Raw genomic sequence first — 19400 nt, forward strand, 5'->3', positions numbered from 1 at the left:
AGCGAGCGTACAAAATAAAATAAATACTCATTAACTGGATGCTTGATGTGGTCAGGGACGGACAATCAGATTGACAAGTGCTTTCTAATCTGTGCTGAAGAGAGTTGGAAAATTCCACCGCTGTTGGACGTGTGCCCAATCAGTGCTTTGGCACCCGCGGTCGTAGGTCGAATTGGGCTTAGTGATCAAAACTTGGAAAGGGATGAAAATTAGTACAAATATTGACCTATTGTATTAATATTTACAATTCAACATATAGTACTGCAAAAATATCAAGTCAAGTACAATTAAGGCTTAAACATGTATGTTAATTCATTTTATTTATTTTTTTACAGTTTTATTCTTGTTGAAATTCCAGGAGTATGTAAAAAAATTTCGATTCTTTTTACGATTGTCGTTCGGTGTTGAAATAGGTTTGCATATCAAATTGAATTTAATAATCGATTTAATATTTGACTAGATCGTATTCAACTGTGGGACTGTAAAATTGGTCTTGTGGTAACACCATTCTGTGGTCGCTGGGTAACACATCTTTGACAAATTAAATCGTCGAACGAACCTCGGAATTGAATACAAAGGTTTCTTTCTAGCTTCACTGTCTGCTATGCTTTACATTTAGGATGCATGATGATTACCATAATATAAAATTATGACAATGTTAAAGGTCGATCGTTATCGTGACTGTTGTGTTTGATGATAAACGTCACGTTTTCGTTCATGCGGGCATGGCCGCGCTTATCTTGGAAATCTGCCAACCTTTGTGGTAATTTCGCAAAAAAAGTGTTGCCACCCTGCAGTAAAGTCAGCTGCTTCATGCATGTGGGGATGAATGGCTAGTTTTATTCGTAGCAAAAAGAATCAGCTGAAGGATGAGGTCAAGATCATCACCCCCGCCCCATGTAAAACAATTTCGACGAATAAAAAAGCTCTAATTTGAAACACACCCTCATATCGTTATTAGATTTCGCCAATTTTACGCTGAACCCCTCTGTGACCTCTAGTCCACTTGTAAGCGTCATTCAGTTAGTAGATGTCTTATCGCTGATTCACTGTTACGACACGTGCTATCCCTATCTGAGACGCTGAGGCAGGCGCTGATCTTAGTTAACATATTTAAGTTGTTCTACATGGGGATGGATCCCAGCGGCCTCGCTGATTCTTCTGTTGTCTGTCGCGCAGGCGATGATTTTCCACATAGGGATCCCTAGCAGCTGAGCTGATTCACCCGTTGTCTGTTGTGCAGGCTCTGATGCTTGCTACTTACCAGATTCACACAGGGATCCTTAGCGGCTGCGCTGATTCACCTGCCGTCTGTTGCGCAGGCGCCGTGTCAGAGTCTGCGCCGCTCCAGCAGGTTCGCGGAACAAGAGGTTTGGGCGGTTTCCAAGAATGCCGATGTCGTGGAACCTGAAACACACACTGGAATTCCGCATTAGAAATGCTGATTCGCTTTCCCGGACTGGATCGATAAGTCGTAACGGCCTTGACTTAGCCAACGGCTCATTCGGTGACAAGGCCGTGCAAATGGGAACAGTATGTTACGTGGCGGGTCGCCGATGTTTGAACCGCGGATGATGGAATTCTGGCGATTCTGCTATGAGCTTAAGTTTTGTGCAAATTTATTCTCAACTAAAATTAACTTATAGTTTTTTTTATTGATCGTGTATTTTTAAATGGAAATCGTAATCTTGTAAGGCTTCAACTTTTTTCAGGATTCTTGAACCAAGTAAAGATTTGGCCTGATCAAATCCCACAGGCAAAAGGATTTTTTCGACCCTTAGGCAAAAAGGAATGTGAATGAGGAAAGAGTTGCTGTGCTGCAGAGTTCTAAAATTGTCACAATTTTTTAAAATATGTATTTTATTTCTATCTACAAACGTTTATAACAGGAAAATACGTGAGGATAGAAGAGGCACAGCAACAACTAAAATCCTTCAAAGCAACCCGGGTTTTAAATTCATGTACCTTAAAGGTTGGTCCTGTTGGATAATCCATGTTTATTCCAAATCTCTTGGGAGTCCCTCTAAGAATCTCTTTGCAAACTCGACATGTTTTAATAAATTTGTGGCATTCCGCAATATTACATCTACTACACTATAAACCGCCACAAATTTCAGGGTGGTCCGTTGTGGACAGTGGACATAGTCGAAGGCGAAGGCTGTTGCGGTGGTCTACAGTGACGTCAGACTGTCCGCTGTCCCTTCATTGGATAATCGTCGTCGAAGGTACAGTAGGAAATGGCCGTCGGCGACTCTGCGGCATACTAAACCGATTGACCTCCAGGACGTTAACTGGGAAAGTTACTGTCGAAATATATTAGGATAGAACTCATCATATTTATTTGGCCACCTTGGATTGAACATGTATTAGGCCTACCAATATTGGCAATATTCGGCCACCGTATTGAAATCATCGATCTCTATTATTACTTAGAGATCGATGATTGAAACACGTCAAGGGAATAAAGTGGTAAAACATCTTCTTAAAATATGTTTTATATTTTGTATGTTTTGTATGATAATATAGTGTACGGTATGTATGATAATAATTCTCGACGAATCTCATTCACACCATGTTTTCTAGAAAGTGAATAGCCTATATTTACAGCACTTTACATGAACGTGTAAAATGAGTTTAGTTTAAATTTCAAAATCAATTCAAAATATATTTACTTATTGGGTTTGCTCTGTAAATAATTCGAATTACTTCTGTATTCGTTGGTCTGCTGTTGATGAGGATTATTTAATACTAGAGATCGTCCAGTGGTCGGAAACTCGACCAAAAATATGTGATGTATACAGACTTCCACTTCTCTATTTTCATGCTGTGAATAAAACATGTGATTGGAATGGAATGTCTTCCATTTTTTTTTTATTTCCTGTTTATATTGCGCTGTTATTTCGTCACCAGCATGTCAACCCATAAGGTCCATTTTAATTCTTGTTAAATTCATTTTTGTGCTTATTGTTGAGGCTATTTTAATTTATAAAGATATTCTGCACCTATACAGGAAAATATCTTTCCAACAGTATGCGTAGATTTTCCCTACGATTCACACGAGCTGAGGAAAAAAGTTTTTAAGAAACGCGCTTGCCTATTAATATATAGATAACCCTTATAAATCCTCATGGCTGTATAATTTCCGTTCGAAGTATTATGTTGTAGTGTTATGTTGTATTATGGTTGTTTTATGTTTACCATTTCATTTTGTTTAGTGCTATGGCAATCATGTTTTCCAAGTAAAAGATTCCAGTATGCAAATTACATCCTGTATTTTACCAACTTTATGATGATTTCGTTTATACTTTTTCGATGCAAAATATGAATCCGTTTGTGTTTGTAATATAAATCAATTTTTCAATGTAAAAAATATTTGAAATTCTCCTTTGTATTTGAAGTATATTTTAATCTGTACAGTATTTTCGTGTTTTTTTCGCACTGGGTGAATTGGTCTTTCACGATCTGAAATAAAACATATTATGTTCAGTGTCACATATTTTAACTGGTAACATACAATTTTAAAAGTAGGCCTGTAATTTAAAATCGGCAATCATTATTTTTAGTTCCCGTAGGAATAACGATAAATGAAGTAAGTTTACCCGATTGAAAAAAAGTCAAATAGTCACTGCTCATTAATTTCAGTAACAAATATTCAAAGTTACAGCTTACGCCTTTGGAGAGTCGTTATTTGATATAGCAATTGGCTTACATTCAAAGCAATAAAAACTTTAATTATTGCTGGTTTCTATCTGTCATAAAATGTTTCTGCGATCTAGTTTTCTCTCACTAAATAAATTTATTGTTAAACCAAGCAAGATCTTGAATCTGAGCCAAAGTAAGAAGACGGTTTCAGCAGAAATGTTTAGTTTTAGATTTATGTAGAATTTGTTTATGAATCTGTGCTTAGACTAACACTTGATATGGTTTTAGCTGTGTAAAATAAATAGAGTAAGTGGATTCATTAAATGTAATTTGTTTAGATATCATAAAGAAAGAACATGTTTATAAAATGACGTATCTTAAAGCTTACGTGCATAATAATGATACATAATATTTTCCTGTTTCGATTCAGAACCGGATCATCCAAATGTTTTATCAACAATATAAAAGAGACGTCTCTAAAACATAAGTTTTCACACGGAAGCTGGCTAAGATATGTGGGGCCACTCCTAAATACCACGGGATATAGTCGAACTCATGTAATTACGAAAGAGTCTCTAGTTTGTGTGGATCTCTATAAATACGCGTCAGTGGCCAGATTCCAACACGCTTCCTCTTCATCTCCATGTGATGCTGCTTCCCATCTCTACACACTCCACACTACGACTAGCAATAGTCGTACCATGTATAAATACGCGTCTGTGGCCAGATTCCAACACGCTTCCTCTTCATCTCCATGTGATGCTGGTCCCTCTCTCTACACACTCCACACTAACCACTATTAATAGTTGTTCCATTGTATAAATACGCGTCAGTGGCCAGAATTCAACACGCTTCCTCTTCATCCCCATGTGATGCTGGTTCGCATCTCTACACACTCCACACTACCCACGGGCAATAGTCGTACGCGGGTAGTATAAATACGTGTCTGTGGCAACATGATTCCTCTTCATCTCCATGTGATGCTGGTCCCTCTCTCTACACACTCCACACTACGACTAGCAACTATTGTCGTACCACGTATAAATACGCGTCAATGGCCAGATTCCAACAGGCTACCCCTTCATCTACTTTTTATTGCTGATTCCTTATCTCTAAATTACACTTCCATGTGATCAGGTTCCAATACACCTAATTTTCAATGGATTTTTTCCCATTTACACTCCACAAAACCTATTTTGTTTTCTAAAAAGCCAATACCTCTGGTATTTTACTGGTCCTATTTCTAGACTTCTATGTTTTTGTCTGGTTGCCGCGGCAGGTCTATAGTGAGAGGCTAGTCATTCATAGTCCCCGGTCCTGGAACAGCCAATTACATGAATGACCTCGTGCTTATTACCTGTCTGTCAACCCACAGTCACTGAGGACCTGGACAACGGGACTGCGGACCGCTCGTCCTCAGTTTGGTCGCAGTATTCTGTTCCAGATACAAATACGATACTTTAATACGTTACGTGTATAAATAAAGTTGTTATCCAATCAAAATACACGATCCAAATAACGATAAACAATTCAGAGAAACTGTTTTAGGAGTAACAACTTGACGTGAATTGTGCTCTGTTATGCTATTACCAGTTATTATACTGTGACAAAGCACGCGGGTAAAGCGTCGGAGTTGGTTTAAACAGGGTAATTTTAGTGTCTGATCAAACACAGGGGTTCCGAGAAGTTTTGTTTGACTTGCCCCCGAGCACCATTTACACTGTGTCCTTCTCTTCTCACCACCTCACTCTTGAGAGATGGACCTCTAGGATACTCTTCGTGCGCGAGTAAATGCTCTACTGCTCGTTACTGTTTTAGTTGGCAGATGTCTGTATCATGCGTTGTGTTACTACAGTATTCTTTGTGGGGAGAGAGCTTGTCGTAGTGCGGGGCTTTAGTCCTTGAGGTGCCGCGTTCAAATCCCGCTAGTCGCCAATGCTACCCTTTACTGAAGTATCGCTCCCCTAATGTGTAAACGCTCAGGCACGGGGAGTGAGCTGGTCTAGTGGTTAGAGTGCGGCATTTCGGTCCCTGAAGTCCCGGGTTCAAATCCCGTAAATTCACCAATGGATATCTAGGCTAAGTGATAACGCCGAAACTCCCAGGTTTAGCCTGAAGTAATGTGAAAAACAATTCAGGATAAAAAAAACGCTTATAGAGTCATAGAATGCTGGGATGTGAAGATGGGGCAAAAAGACAACTTTTTAAATTTGTGTAAATACGAGTTCTCCCGCATGTGCTAATTCTAAAACACTATTGATTTGACATGCATTTTAATCGTAATGTTCGTTTATATCAAATATTACTAATACACCATAGGCTATACAGTTAATTTTAATTGTTTTATAATGTCAACTTTTTTGTATTTTGAAACAGGAAAACTACCGAACCAAGGTTTATGACCAAGGTTATGTCATCGTATACAAGGAAGTGTTTTATCAAACGGAATTTACATATCGTTTGTATAACACGAAATAAGAAACAATCTTGTGGAAGTCTCTCTATTGACCTTGAACTCAGAAAATTGTATAAGTTGGATGACGAAATATCTTGCAGACAACTGTAGTGTAGGATCGTAAGTAAAATAGGTAGTGCCTATTTATCTTGTGTAAAGGTGAAAATCACTACGTTCAATTGCTCGCCAACGTTCGAGAAGCTGTAGATTGGATAAACGCCTAATGACAGACGAGAGACAGATTAACGCTCAGTAGAGTGGAGTACTGCTGATGCTGAGTGCTGATGCCGAGTGACGCGCTGAGGAACCTCCGCTGGGGATTATTAGACATTTAACTGATTCCCTACAATCCCTCAAGCTTTCAAGCCCTTGTAATTATCGATCTCTAAGCGAGCTTTTTTTTCAGAAATTACGGTCGTTTTTGTTACACTTTGTATTTGTATATGCATTTTTTTGTACGAAATTAAATGATTAATTTGTAAGAGTTTAATTAATAACACAAGTGTCGTATAACCATATTATTTAGGCTCTTAGTTTATTTTAAAGTTTGTCAGGTGAAAATACTTTCTTATTTATATTGCAAACTAACATGGTGTAATAACAATTATTATTTATAAAAGCCTGTTAGAATGCCTTTAGTATCTATAATAAAGTGCAAGAACATAAAATGCCAGTCATTGCGTTACTTTCTAAATTTAATTAAAACCGGGAAATTCATGATATTACAATCAATAGCAGCTCTAGTTTACTAGTTGGTGAAGTTTTTTCAACTTTTCATGAGACATGTCAATTTCAATTCGCACTCTATCTTACAGATATCCATCAATTTCGGTCTGTATGACGAGAAACGGATTTTTTACCGTAATGGTGCGTGAAAGACTGGCGTCTTAGTTCCGTGATCGATGGTAACTATGACATTAACAGTGACAGTTGCAACGGTGACAAATAACCGTTCCGAACAGTGACAGATAACAGTGATGTGAGGACCTGATGGGACAGAAGCATAGCATGTGCCATCAAGGATATCGCCACAGGAAACGTACGTAGTTTCTGTGTACGCATGCTCAGTGTTCATGTTCATGCTCATGTTTGTGACTGGACTCATGCTCGTCGAATGTCTCTCTGCACACTTTACTCGATCACTGTTGCATTGTTGTCTGTGTTTTTGTTTTGCACACGTTTGAGTGTTTTGCACGGTTGTATATACTATATAGCAAAGCATGAGATTGATTGTGTTGACGGTATAGATTAGTGATTGAAATTAAAGGTAAGATTCTATGTTCAAACTATACTGCAGAAATCTTAGTTTTTTTGGGGGGGGGAAATTATTGAATTGTTGGACCAGCAAAATAGTAACCGACATTTTGGTTGATTTGATTTAGAAATCCATCTTCGAGGAATGCTACAGTTCAACTCAATGCACCTGAAAGTCGGCCTGTGTTTCCGTGAAATCAACGACACACTTAATTCTCAAAGTCAAAGATTTAACATAAGTGACAATTGTATAAATCTTTATTGGAAACGATATAATCAAAGATTAAACACTTGACCAATACAAAGAGGAATTTGGTTGTTTACAATTAAATAGCTCCTTATACAAAAATACAAAAGAGTTGCTTGAAAGTAGAACGTTGTAACAATGTAACATTGCGCGTCATCGTTTTGTCACATGTGTTTGTAGACCTTGGCCGAGCATACAAAATATGCAGGGCTCGGATTGTATGTTTCCGCGAACGCCACATTTGTTGTGGTTTGCCGAGTTTTCCACTGTGTGCCAGTGTAACACAAACTCATTGCAAAATGCTTTTCTTACTTCTTATTTATCTTTTCGTGTAGTAAGAATACATTTTAACCTCTAGGTAAGGAAGTGACAAACAGGTTGGGGGTTTATGTAGTTAGTTATATAAGTTAGTTAAAAATAAAATGTTGTATGTTTTCAACTTGTCAATCTATGAGACGTGATAGATTAGGGATTTATCAAACTTGTCAATCTATGAGATCTGATAGAGTAAGGGAATTATTTAAAAAAATAATTCTATGAGACTAAATATACTAGGGATTAATCAAGAATGTAATTTTTGAGACCTGATAAAGTAGGGAATCATAAAAATCTTCAATCTTACAATCTTACATACATATAGAAGGAAGTAATCAAGAATGTCAATGAGACGTGATAGAGTGGGGATTAATCACGAATGTTAATTTATGAGACCAGATAAAGTAGGGAACTATCAAAAACGTCGATCTATGAGACGCGATAGAGTAAGGATTAATCAAGACTGTCAATTTATGAGACCTGATAAAGTAGGAAACTAAAAAAACGACGATTTATTAGACATGATAGCTAAGAATTAATCAATAATTTCAATCTATGAGACCTGATAATGTGAAGTTATTAAAAACTCTAATCTATTTGACATGATAAATTAGGGATGAATGAAGAACGTCAATCGATGATACATAAAAAAATTGATAATCACTGCTACCGATACCAACGTGACGGGTCGAGTTTCCTCATTCGTTGCCCAATAGTCAGAGTATTTTCAAGCTGTGGTGTCTAAATTTCCTGTTGATAATGAAATACGTTCGACTTTGACTTGAACAAAAAACGTTAAAGACATCCTATAAGTTTTAACTCTAAATTTGTTTGTGTAAACTGTGTTAAGATTTTTGTGAAGTGTCCTCAGTAAAGGTAACGAACCGTCAGTGTAGAAGGTTTGGTAAATAATGAAATGTTTACAGAAAAGTACCAAGTACCAAGTAGGCCAAGGGGTAATTACCCAGTAGTTATCAGTGCCTGATAAGCTGACTTTGCTGATCCCCGGTTACACTAATGTCACTCGTACTTCCCGTTGTGATCCCTAGGTGTGTGATAGGCTTCGAAATTTCTACTATCAGTTGAAACTCGTGAACAAATCAAAATGATTGAACTTAAACGTGTCGGCCTTATTATGCTTGATAATTCGATAATGGCAAGTAATTAGGTAAAAAGTATTTACTACAAAACATGTTTCTAATGTATAACATGATAAAATGTGTAGGTTTTAATAAATAGTCTATGGTTATACCCAATGATAAAACTTGAAATATAAAGTTATCACAGTACGTGAAAGAAAAGCGTGCATTTAGAATATAAATGAACTTTAAACTTGGGTTGATTCTAAATTCACTGAGTGATCTTTTGTCTCTAAAAAGCATGAGTTTTTACACTAGGTCTCTAGTCGACATTTCCCCCGAACTTTTATACGTCGATTCAATAATGTTAATCTATGATAATTTAATTTTATAAACCAGTTCACCCGTCACCGTGCATTACTGACAAGAACTATAAATACTTTTACTATTTAGCAATATACACAGTAAACTTATACACATTTCAATTAAAATATTTTTTTGACACGTAAAATGATTGCAAAACGAAGAGCAAGTGAGAAATTGAACCAAGTCGAAAGTGGGCGCGCAAAGCTTGCGCCCTCTGTCCTTCCTACTCAAATATTGCAAACTTTGTTGTAAATTGATTGAATACAGTTTTAATTACTTTCAAAGGTCATTGGGTAATCATTGGACGTCGTTATCGTTCTAATTAATCGTTCGGTTGTAAAGGTCGGACCAAGGCAAGTGCCTTTTCCTGTATGAAATCGCAATTAAGTTACATGATGTAGTCAGAGAAACGACGATTCCACAGAAAGATTTCTAAATTTTAAGCGTTTTCGTATCACTCGGAGTTCACAGTATTTGGCTGACCGGGTCACTGAGTAGCCAGAAGCCCACTGATAACCACAGTTCCCGCCATAACGCCGCCGGAACTCCCGCGATAACGCGCAGAGCCGCTTCCGCGGGAATCACGTCGTGTTTATCTGTGTTATTGTATAGGTTCTGTGTCTGACCAAGTGACCACTGACCATCCACGCGTTCATAGAACTGTTCGTAGAACGGTTTGGACGTAATTTACAGTGCGTTCAAACAGCCGTGGCACCTGAGGGATTAGGAGTCTCCAAGGGTTTCCATGGGGTCTCCTAATCCGTCAGGTGCCACGGCTGTTTGAACGCACTGTAAAAAATAAATATTCTCATTACCATTGCAATCATTGGACTCTTTTCACTTTGCGGCTGTTTTGGAGATCCTCCCTGCGTGTACCAGTACGATAAAAGTCCATATCATTGTTAATATAATTTATAATTACAGATGGTCGTAGATATAAAATTTTTTTGGTAAAGAAGATTAAATAAATTTTTTGAGCCTACGTATAAAGGGATAGACGTTGTACAACAATTTCCTTATGTGCTTAGTTATTACGAAAAATATATAGTTAATCCCACTGTTAAAATGTGTTTTTTCGACTCTCGCTAATTTTCTAACATTCGCCTGAATTGAGATCTCGACACGTTAAAAAGGACTAAGGAGTCACTTTATGACCTCGTGATGATAAATATACTGTATTCTTACTTACTGGAAAGAATCTGTTTTTACTTTCCCCCCTATACATAGTATAGAGAAATTATGGTTTAATTTCTTACATTGGTTTTTATTGTTTATGTTGTTAAAAAAAAATTTCTAACGATTTTGATTAAAATTTAGTATGTTACGGTCCTTTTAAATTATTGCAAATTTTATTATTGTCACCAATAAAATATCATTGTTACTCCCGCTGCTTACCCATACATGTTAGGGGTTGTTAATAAGCTAATCAACAGAAGTATGTGTCAGATTGCTGATGCCGTTCATTTTGTTCCTCTGCCGGCTTGCTTCAGACAATAGATGCACTTTCGTTGCAGTCTTTCCCAGTACAATTAATGTTTTCTCCCGCGGGTTGACGTAGCAGCACGTAGCTACGCTATGTACGTGGCCCACTGTATTATGCTGTATGTGATCTGAGATGCGACCCTGAACGTGATGTTATTACTCTGCTCATCCTATATTCCTCTACACTCATCGTATTGCTTTTTGTCTATCTGATTTCGCTGTCGAAATACGAGATGAGTTTTCACAGTTATTTTTACATGATAGGTTCTTCCCTAAATGCACTAGCCTGGGATCGTTTTTCACATTACTTCAGGCTATGCTAGGCTTTGCAGGGGGTTGTGGGATTATCACAGATGAAATACATTTGTGATTTGACGGGATTTGAACTCGGGACGTCAGGGACTGAAGTCCCGTGCTTTACCGGTAACCCAACTCGCGCCCCAATATTTTAGGGTGTTGCCAATCACAAGAGGGCTACAAAAAAATAACACTATAACTTTTCCAAAATTCTTATTACTGATCGTGATGGTAAATTTTCTCACTGATCTTTAATTAATATAAATTTACCTTCTTGCATTCTTTCAAATAATAAAATGATGTGACTATATAGGCAAAGATAATGTATTGAAATTGTATCAAAATAAAAAAATAAACTCCAATTAAATGCATTTTTACGTGTGTCATCAGTGTATGAATTAACGAGGTGTCACAGAAAATCTTGTCATTGCATATTGGACAGTGGACACGGTTGATCCATTAATTCCACCTCTCTAGCGATGTAGCGATGATCTGTATAGCTAGCTACATATTTTTTGCAGGCCACCACACAGTGTCCAGTGTTGTTCAATATGTAATACCGTCGAGTGGTCGCATGTGGACTGAGCCATGCATGAATGTCTGCAATTACATTTACATTACCCCATCTACCCAGTGAAACTCTACAAACTACTCGTTGTAACAAACAAATGTTTTGAGCACAATAGATCAGTTGACAAGGTTTGTTTATATTCTATGAATCGTTTGGAACTGTGATTAAAAAAATGACAATTCACAATACACTGTCAATTTATAATAATGATTTAAAAGATGACTATTCTTGATGACCTATCCATGGTGGAATGAGTGTACAGTACGCGTTGTCTACGTCTGTCAAGCTGTAATTCGAACACACGGTCATTTTACTACATACTATACTAGGGACTTTTATACAAAACTGAGTCAATAAATGAGGGTTGACTTATTCATCAGAAAATGAATTTACAACGCGTGTTTCTAACAGCTGTAATTTAATAGCTATTTACTTTACAAGTGTAGTAAGAGCGTTTTTACATCACGCAGGTGAATGTTGTGCAACGAGCGGAAGCGAGTTGCATAATTTACCTAAGTGATGTAAACACGCTCTTGCGTAACGTGTAACGTACAAGATTTTACCTGACCCGACAATATACAGGAGGTTACGAACAATACTTTTCACTATCCATTTCACTCATCTTCTAACAGTAACGTTCATGTACAAAGGTTGGCTACATAACCAATGGGGTTGGGTTCCATAACCCGATCTTGCTGGTTCGCGAACTCATTCCGTTTATCCAGCTGTTCACATACTTACCGGGTTTCATAACAATCTGACTAAAATTACTTGACTTGCTGTGCTCTCGGACACACATATACGTATGTAAAAATTTAAACGAATTGTTTTACCTCCGGGGACATACAAAAGGTACCACGATAGCCTCATTCATCCTTAAATAACAACCATCCTAACTTATTATCAGCCATTCTTTTTAGTTATCTTCTTAAAGACATGAAAATCCTCCCTCCTATGTAGAAATACTCGGTGATATCGACAGGGAGGTAATCGAGTTTCAAACGGAAATCCAGCTTTACCTGATTGAGATATCTTCTACTTTTAGTCTCCTTATTCGCCAATTTGTCGCCTTGCATTTTCTTTCAGGATTTTGCCAAATAAGTTCTAATACTTTCATATTAGATATTCATGATTGTTGTAAAATATAAATCTTATTTAAACACGTCTACCTGATTATATCCATCTTAATCTATCTGAACCTAAACAATATCTTAACATTACCTTTGTTGAGCAGAGCTGCCGGGATTAAATCAGAGTTAGTACATACTAATCGATACCCATTTTAAAGGAAAGAATGTTACTGTATTCATCAGTGTTCATGGAAATTCGAAGAATTTGTAACAGTTAAACACATACATCATAATGTAAATAAGTTACGTCTCTTCGTTTCCATGTGTGTAATCGTCAAAACAATGTTTATCTAATCTTAGCGGTAAGGTCGAACTTAAGACTAACCTCTAAGAAGTAGAAGTAAACAATGACTACGAAGTGTCTACGTAACAACGTTAAGTTGATGCATAATATTTCCGTGTAATTATAACAATGAATAATAATAAGAAGAAGAATAATGAATGTATTTAGTCTTTATTTGATAATGTGTAAAGGTAGGCCTATAATTGGTACAACTCAAGGTAAGACCTAGGCCCGGGACCGATTTACTTTTTCGTTTAGATTTCCCCAGAGTCCAAAAACACTTCAGATCCATTCAGTGTTAACTTACCTACATTTGTATTCGAATGAGTTCGCGAGCCAGCATGATCGGGCTATGGAAACGGGGCATTATGTTTGGAACACCCCATTTTTAACCTTGCAATTTCCTTCCAAACGAGTTTCCAGAGCTTAAAAACAAATTTTTTTATTAATTCAAGTGTGGTTGTACGCAAACTGAGAATTTGAAAAAAACAAATTCAATATTTCCATACTATTCTTATGGAGAATAAGAATACTTTTATAGTTCGCCTTTTTATGGATAAGGGTCGATAAAATTTAGCAAATTTATTCACTATACACTAAAAGCAATCAGCATTTGACACAAAAAAAAACAAAAACAAAAAAAACACTATTACTTTCTCTGTAGCAGCTAACCCATGAACTAGTAAAAATTAATGTAATTCTAATAGGGATGAATCTGACAAATGTTATGAAATATTTAAGCGAAAATCTATTAACCTTCAGGTTTGCTGCAGTGGCTGTATTATTTTTATTTGTTGTGGTATCTGATACCTTATATTATTCAAAAATAAATTAAATAAGTATTGAATAAAATGTTCTAAAATTATTTTATATATACTTTTTGTGTGATAATATTCAGTTTTATAGAAACAATGCGTGCAATAAAACATATGGAACCGATATTCGATGTTGTTTTCATTGTTCAGTAATTACTTTACGGCATGCCCTAAATATTATGTAGCCTCTACAAAAGTACCTCATAGACAACATTTTCAGATACCAAATAGACAAAATAAGAATAAATAAATATTTGAAATCCATCACATGTACACATATATCAGTTATTAAAGGAGATCGTGACTCGATCAGTTATTCAGTTGACATTTCGAGACAAATAAGCGAAGCTATATAAAGATATGAATGTTTCAATCAAGGGGTATTTTAAGTTTTATTGGACATGAAACTGAAACTCTCATGAATTGATACTGACACATTCGCAGTTGGCTGGCTTTGAGAGATTGCAAATTTAATTGGGAAAATGAAAAGCACTCGTGGCAGCGCGTGCAGATGTTAGTTGGAGCGTGAACATTTGCACCGGGTGAGTTTCTCTAAAGTTGATTTTGTTTTATAGACTGGAGCGCGCTCGAGGGTGTTATTTTTACTGGACTTTGCAGTTATTCGACAATAACTTGAATGAATGCTTCTATAAATTGTTGAGAGTTGATTTAAGTTAAAATTCACGTTTTTATAAAATTAGAAGAATTGAATAGCGTCGCACTTAATTTGATAAATAGTAAAAATCATGCTGTAAAATGCAAAAAGAAATGTAAAATATGTATGAGTAAAAAAGTGTAACGCCAGCATACAGCAATTACTATAGTTTCTTAACTGTTTATATAGCATTTTATGAATTACGGACTTATACTTGTATGGTTTTAGATGTTACACAAAGTGTGTATAGTTCTTATTCGCTGACGAAATTTATATGTAAGTTAGTCCCCTATTCGCCGCTAGAGTCGCTAATTTATTTATACACACACTAAAGCATTAGGTTTGACCATTACGTTATTCTATAGGTATGTTTCATCCTCTAGAATGCCCGGTATCGTTTTCTACATTACTGTTAGGTCTACAGTGGGTCGCGGTCGAGGCAAAATTTATTGGTGATATGCAAACCTTGGACCCGTAATCTCGGGGACCGAAGTCCCGCGCTCTACCACCGGTCCAGCTCGGTGCGACTCATGGTTCACTGAATGTCGTGGTCCGGGTGTGAGCGACGGTTTCTCCATAGATGAGCGGCTTCCAGAGAAAGGTCGCAGAGAAAGTACAGTAATGATCCCATCCTGTCTGGTTCCTGCGATAATGCTTGCGACTTTTTAGCTAACACTAGTTTTCACCTGTAATCAGATGGGAAACAGTAGTACATGGTAATCAACATGGGATTTTATACGTTTACAAAAACGTAGACGACGTTTTTACTGTATTACGTTTTTTAACGTAATACAGGGTTTCTCGTGAGGTGCCCACTAATGATTTCAGCCAAACCGTTGGTCCTATAATGAAGTAATGAACATCTCCTCCTCTAAACCAACCCCTAGGGAAATCTTTAAAATGATTTAGTTATTACCTGCAATAAGATGGTGAAGTGTGACAGTAACATTTTTTTTTACATTTACTTATAAACGATATGCAGGTCAACTCTTTTTGACGGATTGTCTGAAATCAATAGTGGACAATTTCACTATTGATTTCAGACAAAGCGTTGGCCCCACAGCAATGAGAAATATTCCGAGTAATGCAATTTGCAATTATTAATTTTAAATCGTATCCAAAAAACATTACATTTTTGTTTTGCTAATATTATTTTAATATTGCGTATCAAAGCTAAGCTTAGTCCATAGTAAATGCAAAATGTTTAATGTCGAATTCGGAAACCACCAAAATGTTTGTATTGAGAAGAGCTTTAAACTAATGAATATGACATTATGTATGTATTTGACAAATAGTGAGATTTGAACTATTATAGTGAACCTCTAGATTTGGTACATATCCTAGGTATATTTGAACAACATTAAAATATTTTAAAGTTATTCCATGCTGTTGGTTAGTAGGGAAATTTTATTTCATCACTATAGGAGGACGGTTTGTGTTATATTAATTAATAGTGGACCTTACGAGATTCACCTTGTATATGTTTTGTTTTTTCCGCTTATTATGTTATTATTTGCACATTACTACACAGTGTTAAGTGTATTGAGCTAGGTTTAAGCAGCTGCACAGAACCAGTTCCTCGACTGAAAGCAACATGTTCCCATAAGTGGAGTTGCAGTGATGTTATGAGCCCAGTACACATGCGTGATTCATAGCATAAGAATTTGTAGTCTATACAGTAACCCGGCAAACTTTTGTAATAGTTTATAATAAAAAAATCTGATTACGGTGAATGTGTAGGTTTGAAAAATAATAATGCTTGACTTTGGTTTTTGAATAGTGTACGTTAATTTATGCAACAGTCACAGTGTCCAATCGGGTGTTATTTTAAGAATATTATGTATCAGGAAGGGAGGCTTCAATGGTCAAAATACTGGGCTTTTGAATGTTGGTCTTTGGGAGAATCGCGTTGAACTTGCGAAAATGTTACGACGTTTCAGATACATTGTTGTACATCTATAGCATTCTTTATGACCCATTCACCAATTATCATATGATAAATTATTATATTACGTTCCGAAAATAATTGATAACCGGACGAGGGGATTACTATACGAGTAGACGTCGGTAAACACATTTTGAACGAGTGACGTACGAAATTTGTCGCAATCACTACACCAAACTTTACATAATAATAAAAAAAACTCTCACAACCTTTAACTTTGTTCCCACCGACATTTTGTAGCAAGTGTGTCCATTGTACAGAATAAACTTTTTGTAGGTCAGAAATTTTGACGCATACAGTCATTTATGTGCTACAATAAAGTTTATTTTATTGGATTTGATTTGTAAATTCCGGGCTGTTGATGATTATGATTGTGAAATACCTGAGTCGCACAAATGGACCATAACCAGGTGTCCGATTAAATTCATTTCCGGAGAGTATTACACAATTAAATCCCATTCAATTTAGCACGTGGTAAACAGCTGTTTTACGGATTAATCCATTGAAACAACCGTGGTGAAAGTTATTATCACAATGTAGCATAATCATAAATTCTAAAACCACTAGTGAATGGTAAGATTTGAACCTGGTTATCTGAAGCCTCTAAGCACCATGCTGGACACTCCCCTGTATAATATACATGTAGTGTCCATGTTCACCCGCTACAGTATATCACATGATAAGTGGTGTCCGACGGAAGTCTGTTATCAACTCTCCGGGGGCGGTGGTGTTATCGGTGACGGGTGGTGTTGCCGGGTTATTTGTGAGGCTGAGGTGAGGTTTATATTTGGAACTCACATTCTGTCAAGTCACGAGCCGTAGCCCCGCAGTAATGCAGTTCACTGCCACTGCTGTCAACGCAATGCCATTGACTTAGAGTAGTTTAAAATGCTCACCTTCTTATCCTCTACCGAAACCGTTTAATAAATTAGTACAGGAGGCATAGCGGTTAGTGCCGTTATAGGATCCATTGGTGATTGGTTGGATTTGAACACAGGACCTAAGACCCGCGCTGTTCAAACAGATCAGTTCGCTCCAGATCTAATATGAGTGTAGGTTCTAAGAATGCCTTCCCCCTTCACAAATAAGAACCAATACAATTTCACGGGATTTAAAATTATATTTTGTCAGTAGGCCTAAAAAAATATTTAATATTGCAAATTTCCTATGGGTTGCTATAAATTGGTTACAAAAACAATAACGAAAAATTAATCAAATCATCTGCTTAGTTGATCAATATCTTACCAAAACTTAAAATGTACAATGCCTTATTTAAATATAGCCTCTCTTAAGCTATTTTAAAACCTCACAATTAGGGTTATAGGGACTATTGAGCAAAGACAGATTTTATAAAATACAAGTACTTATGATTTTCCTAGGGCAAAGCATGGTCCCCAGGTAACAAAATTCTATACACACAAAAGATTCCATACGGAGTATGTTATTCCGTTCTGTTTAATGTAAGTGTAATTACAGTATAACTAATGTAATCAAATTAATTAAGTTTGAAATGTAATGCAGCTTCTGTGTTTTTTAACTAATTGGCTGGCCATATCGCTCCAATCAGAATCATTGGATCATCGTTTATCGCCACAAATGGATCAGCGATATAAATAGACGATCATTGCTGTTCATCGCTTCATAAATTAAATAACTAACATTGTACGTAATTATCTAAAGGTAATTAACCAACTGGGAAATCTCGTTTATGTATTGAATAACCTCTAGCGGCCGTAAATTAATATGCCATTGGGTATTTATTATGAGTTTTATTTGATTTTACAATACCGTAATTGGAAGTTAAAATCGCCAATAGCAATAATGTTAATTAGTTTGAGCTTATAACCGATAGATTTTGTTATTAATATTTATATTAATACTAGAGGACCTATGCTGCTCCGCAGCGTTAATATAAATATCATATCGGAGAAATAATCAAACTTATGATTTTTGATTGAGTAATACAGTATCTTGAACTTAACTGAGTCAAACGATTAATAGCTCCAATTAAAGCCTTTAATTTACTGATTATTTTGAGTCTAACACATATTAAACAATATAAACGATAATTTTTAATCATAGAAAACCCTAGTTGTTAACCTTTCGTTCGCATGAAACTCGTCCGATTTGAATAGCCGGTATTCACCGAGGGCTCTCAGACCAAAATTTAAAGGATTATATAATTAATTATAACTCCTGAAATACATCTTAGATTGAAGTAAGAATTCGAAAATGAATCAAATTTTGTTTAGGCCGGGTAATACAGGAGATAAATATATGTCGATATAATTGTGGATGTTTTTAGGTTTATCAGATTGTTTTACGTGCATAAATACTAAAGTCCAAATTCATTTTGCTAAAATGTTGCATGTATTCTTTGAGATTAATTTACTCTATAGTTAATTTTTGTCACTTTAAATTCAGTTACACAATCTTTAATTTAGTCGCGAAGCCGCACAACATTATTGATACATAATTTTACCATGGAGCGAGAATTAGAGAACTTTCGACAACTCCTATCCCGTGTAGGATGAAACTTTAAACCTTAAAAACACATTGTCTTCAGTCTTACCAAGAACCTTTAAGTATATTATTTTAAGTACCTGGGGACCGAGCTTTGCTCGGAGAAAATCATTAGTTCACTCTGAAAGCAGTCTTAGTATCCTACGTCGCAAACATGTTTCCCTCCCTTCCCATTGCATTTAAAGATTGCAGATACATTAATCTAATCGTCATAAACAGTTCCCACACTCCGGACAGCTCGCCTTGACTACTTCCTTCACCACATCCTACGTCGCGGACCTGTTTCCCTCCCTTCCCATTGCATTTAAAGATTGCAGATACCTTAATCTAATCGTCATAAA

The 19400-nt window shown here is 36.4% G+C and overlaps 1 protein-coding gene across 4 annotated transcripts in view; it reads left to right on the forward strand.

Moving 5' to 3' along the window:
• The window catches only part of LOC128988794 (dual 3',5'-cyclic-AMP and -GMP phosphodiesterase 11-like), a 136981-nt gene that overhangs the window by 61522 nt on the left and 56059 nt on the right, over positions 1–19400 (forward strand). The window contains exon 2 of one of the 4 annotated variants that reach the window (XM_054410442.1): positions 6913–7136. The exons of the other annotated variants lie outside the window; for them this stretch is intronic. Coding sequence (XP_054266417.1) covers positions 7088–7136 — 49 coding nt within the window. The 5' untranslated portion in view covers positions 6913–7087. The remainder of the gene's footprint in view (positions 1–6912; positions 7137–19400) is intronic. 4 annotated transcript variants of the gene reach the window in all.

This window comes from Macrosteles quadrilineatus, unplaced genomic scaffold (assembly GCF_028750875.1).
Source record: "Macrosteles quadrilineatus isolate MER2022 unplaced genomic scaffold, UCM_ALF_1.0 Scaffold_3__2_contigs__length_128488019, whole genome shotgun sequence".
In the NCBI taxonomy this organism is placed as follows: Eukaryota; Metazoa; Arthropoda; class Insecta; order Hemiptera; family Cicadellidae; genus Macrosteles; species Macrosteles quadrilineatus.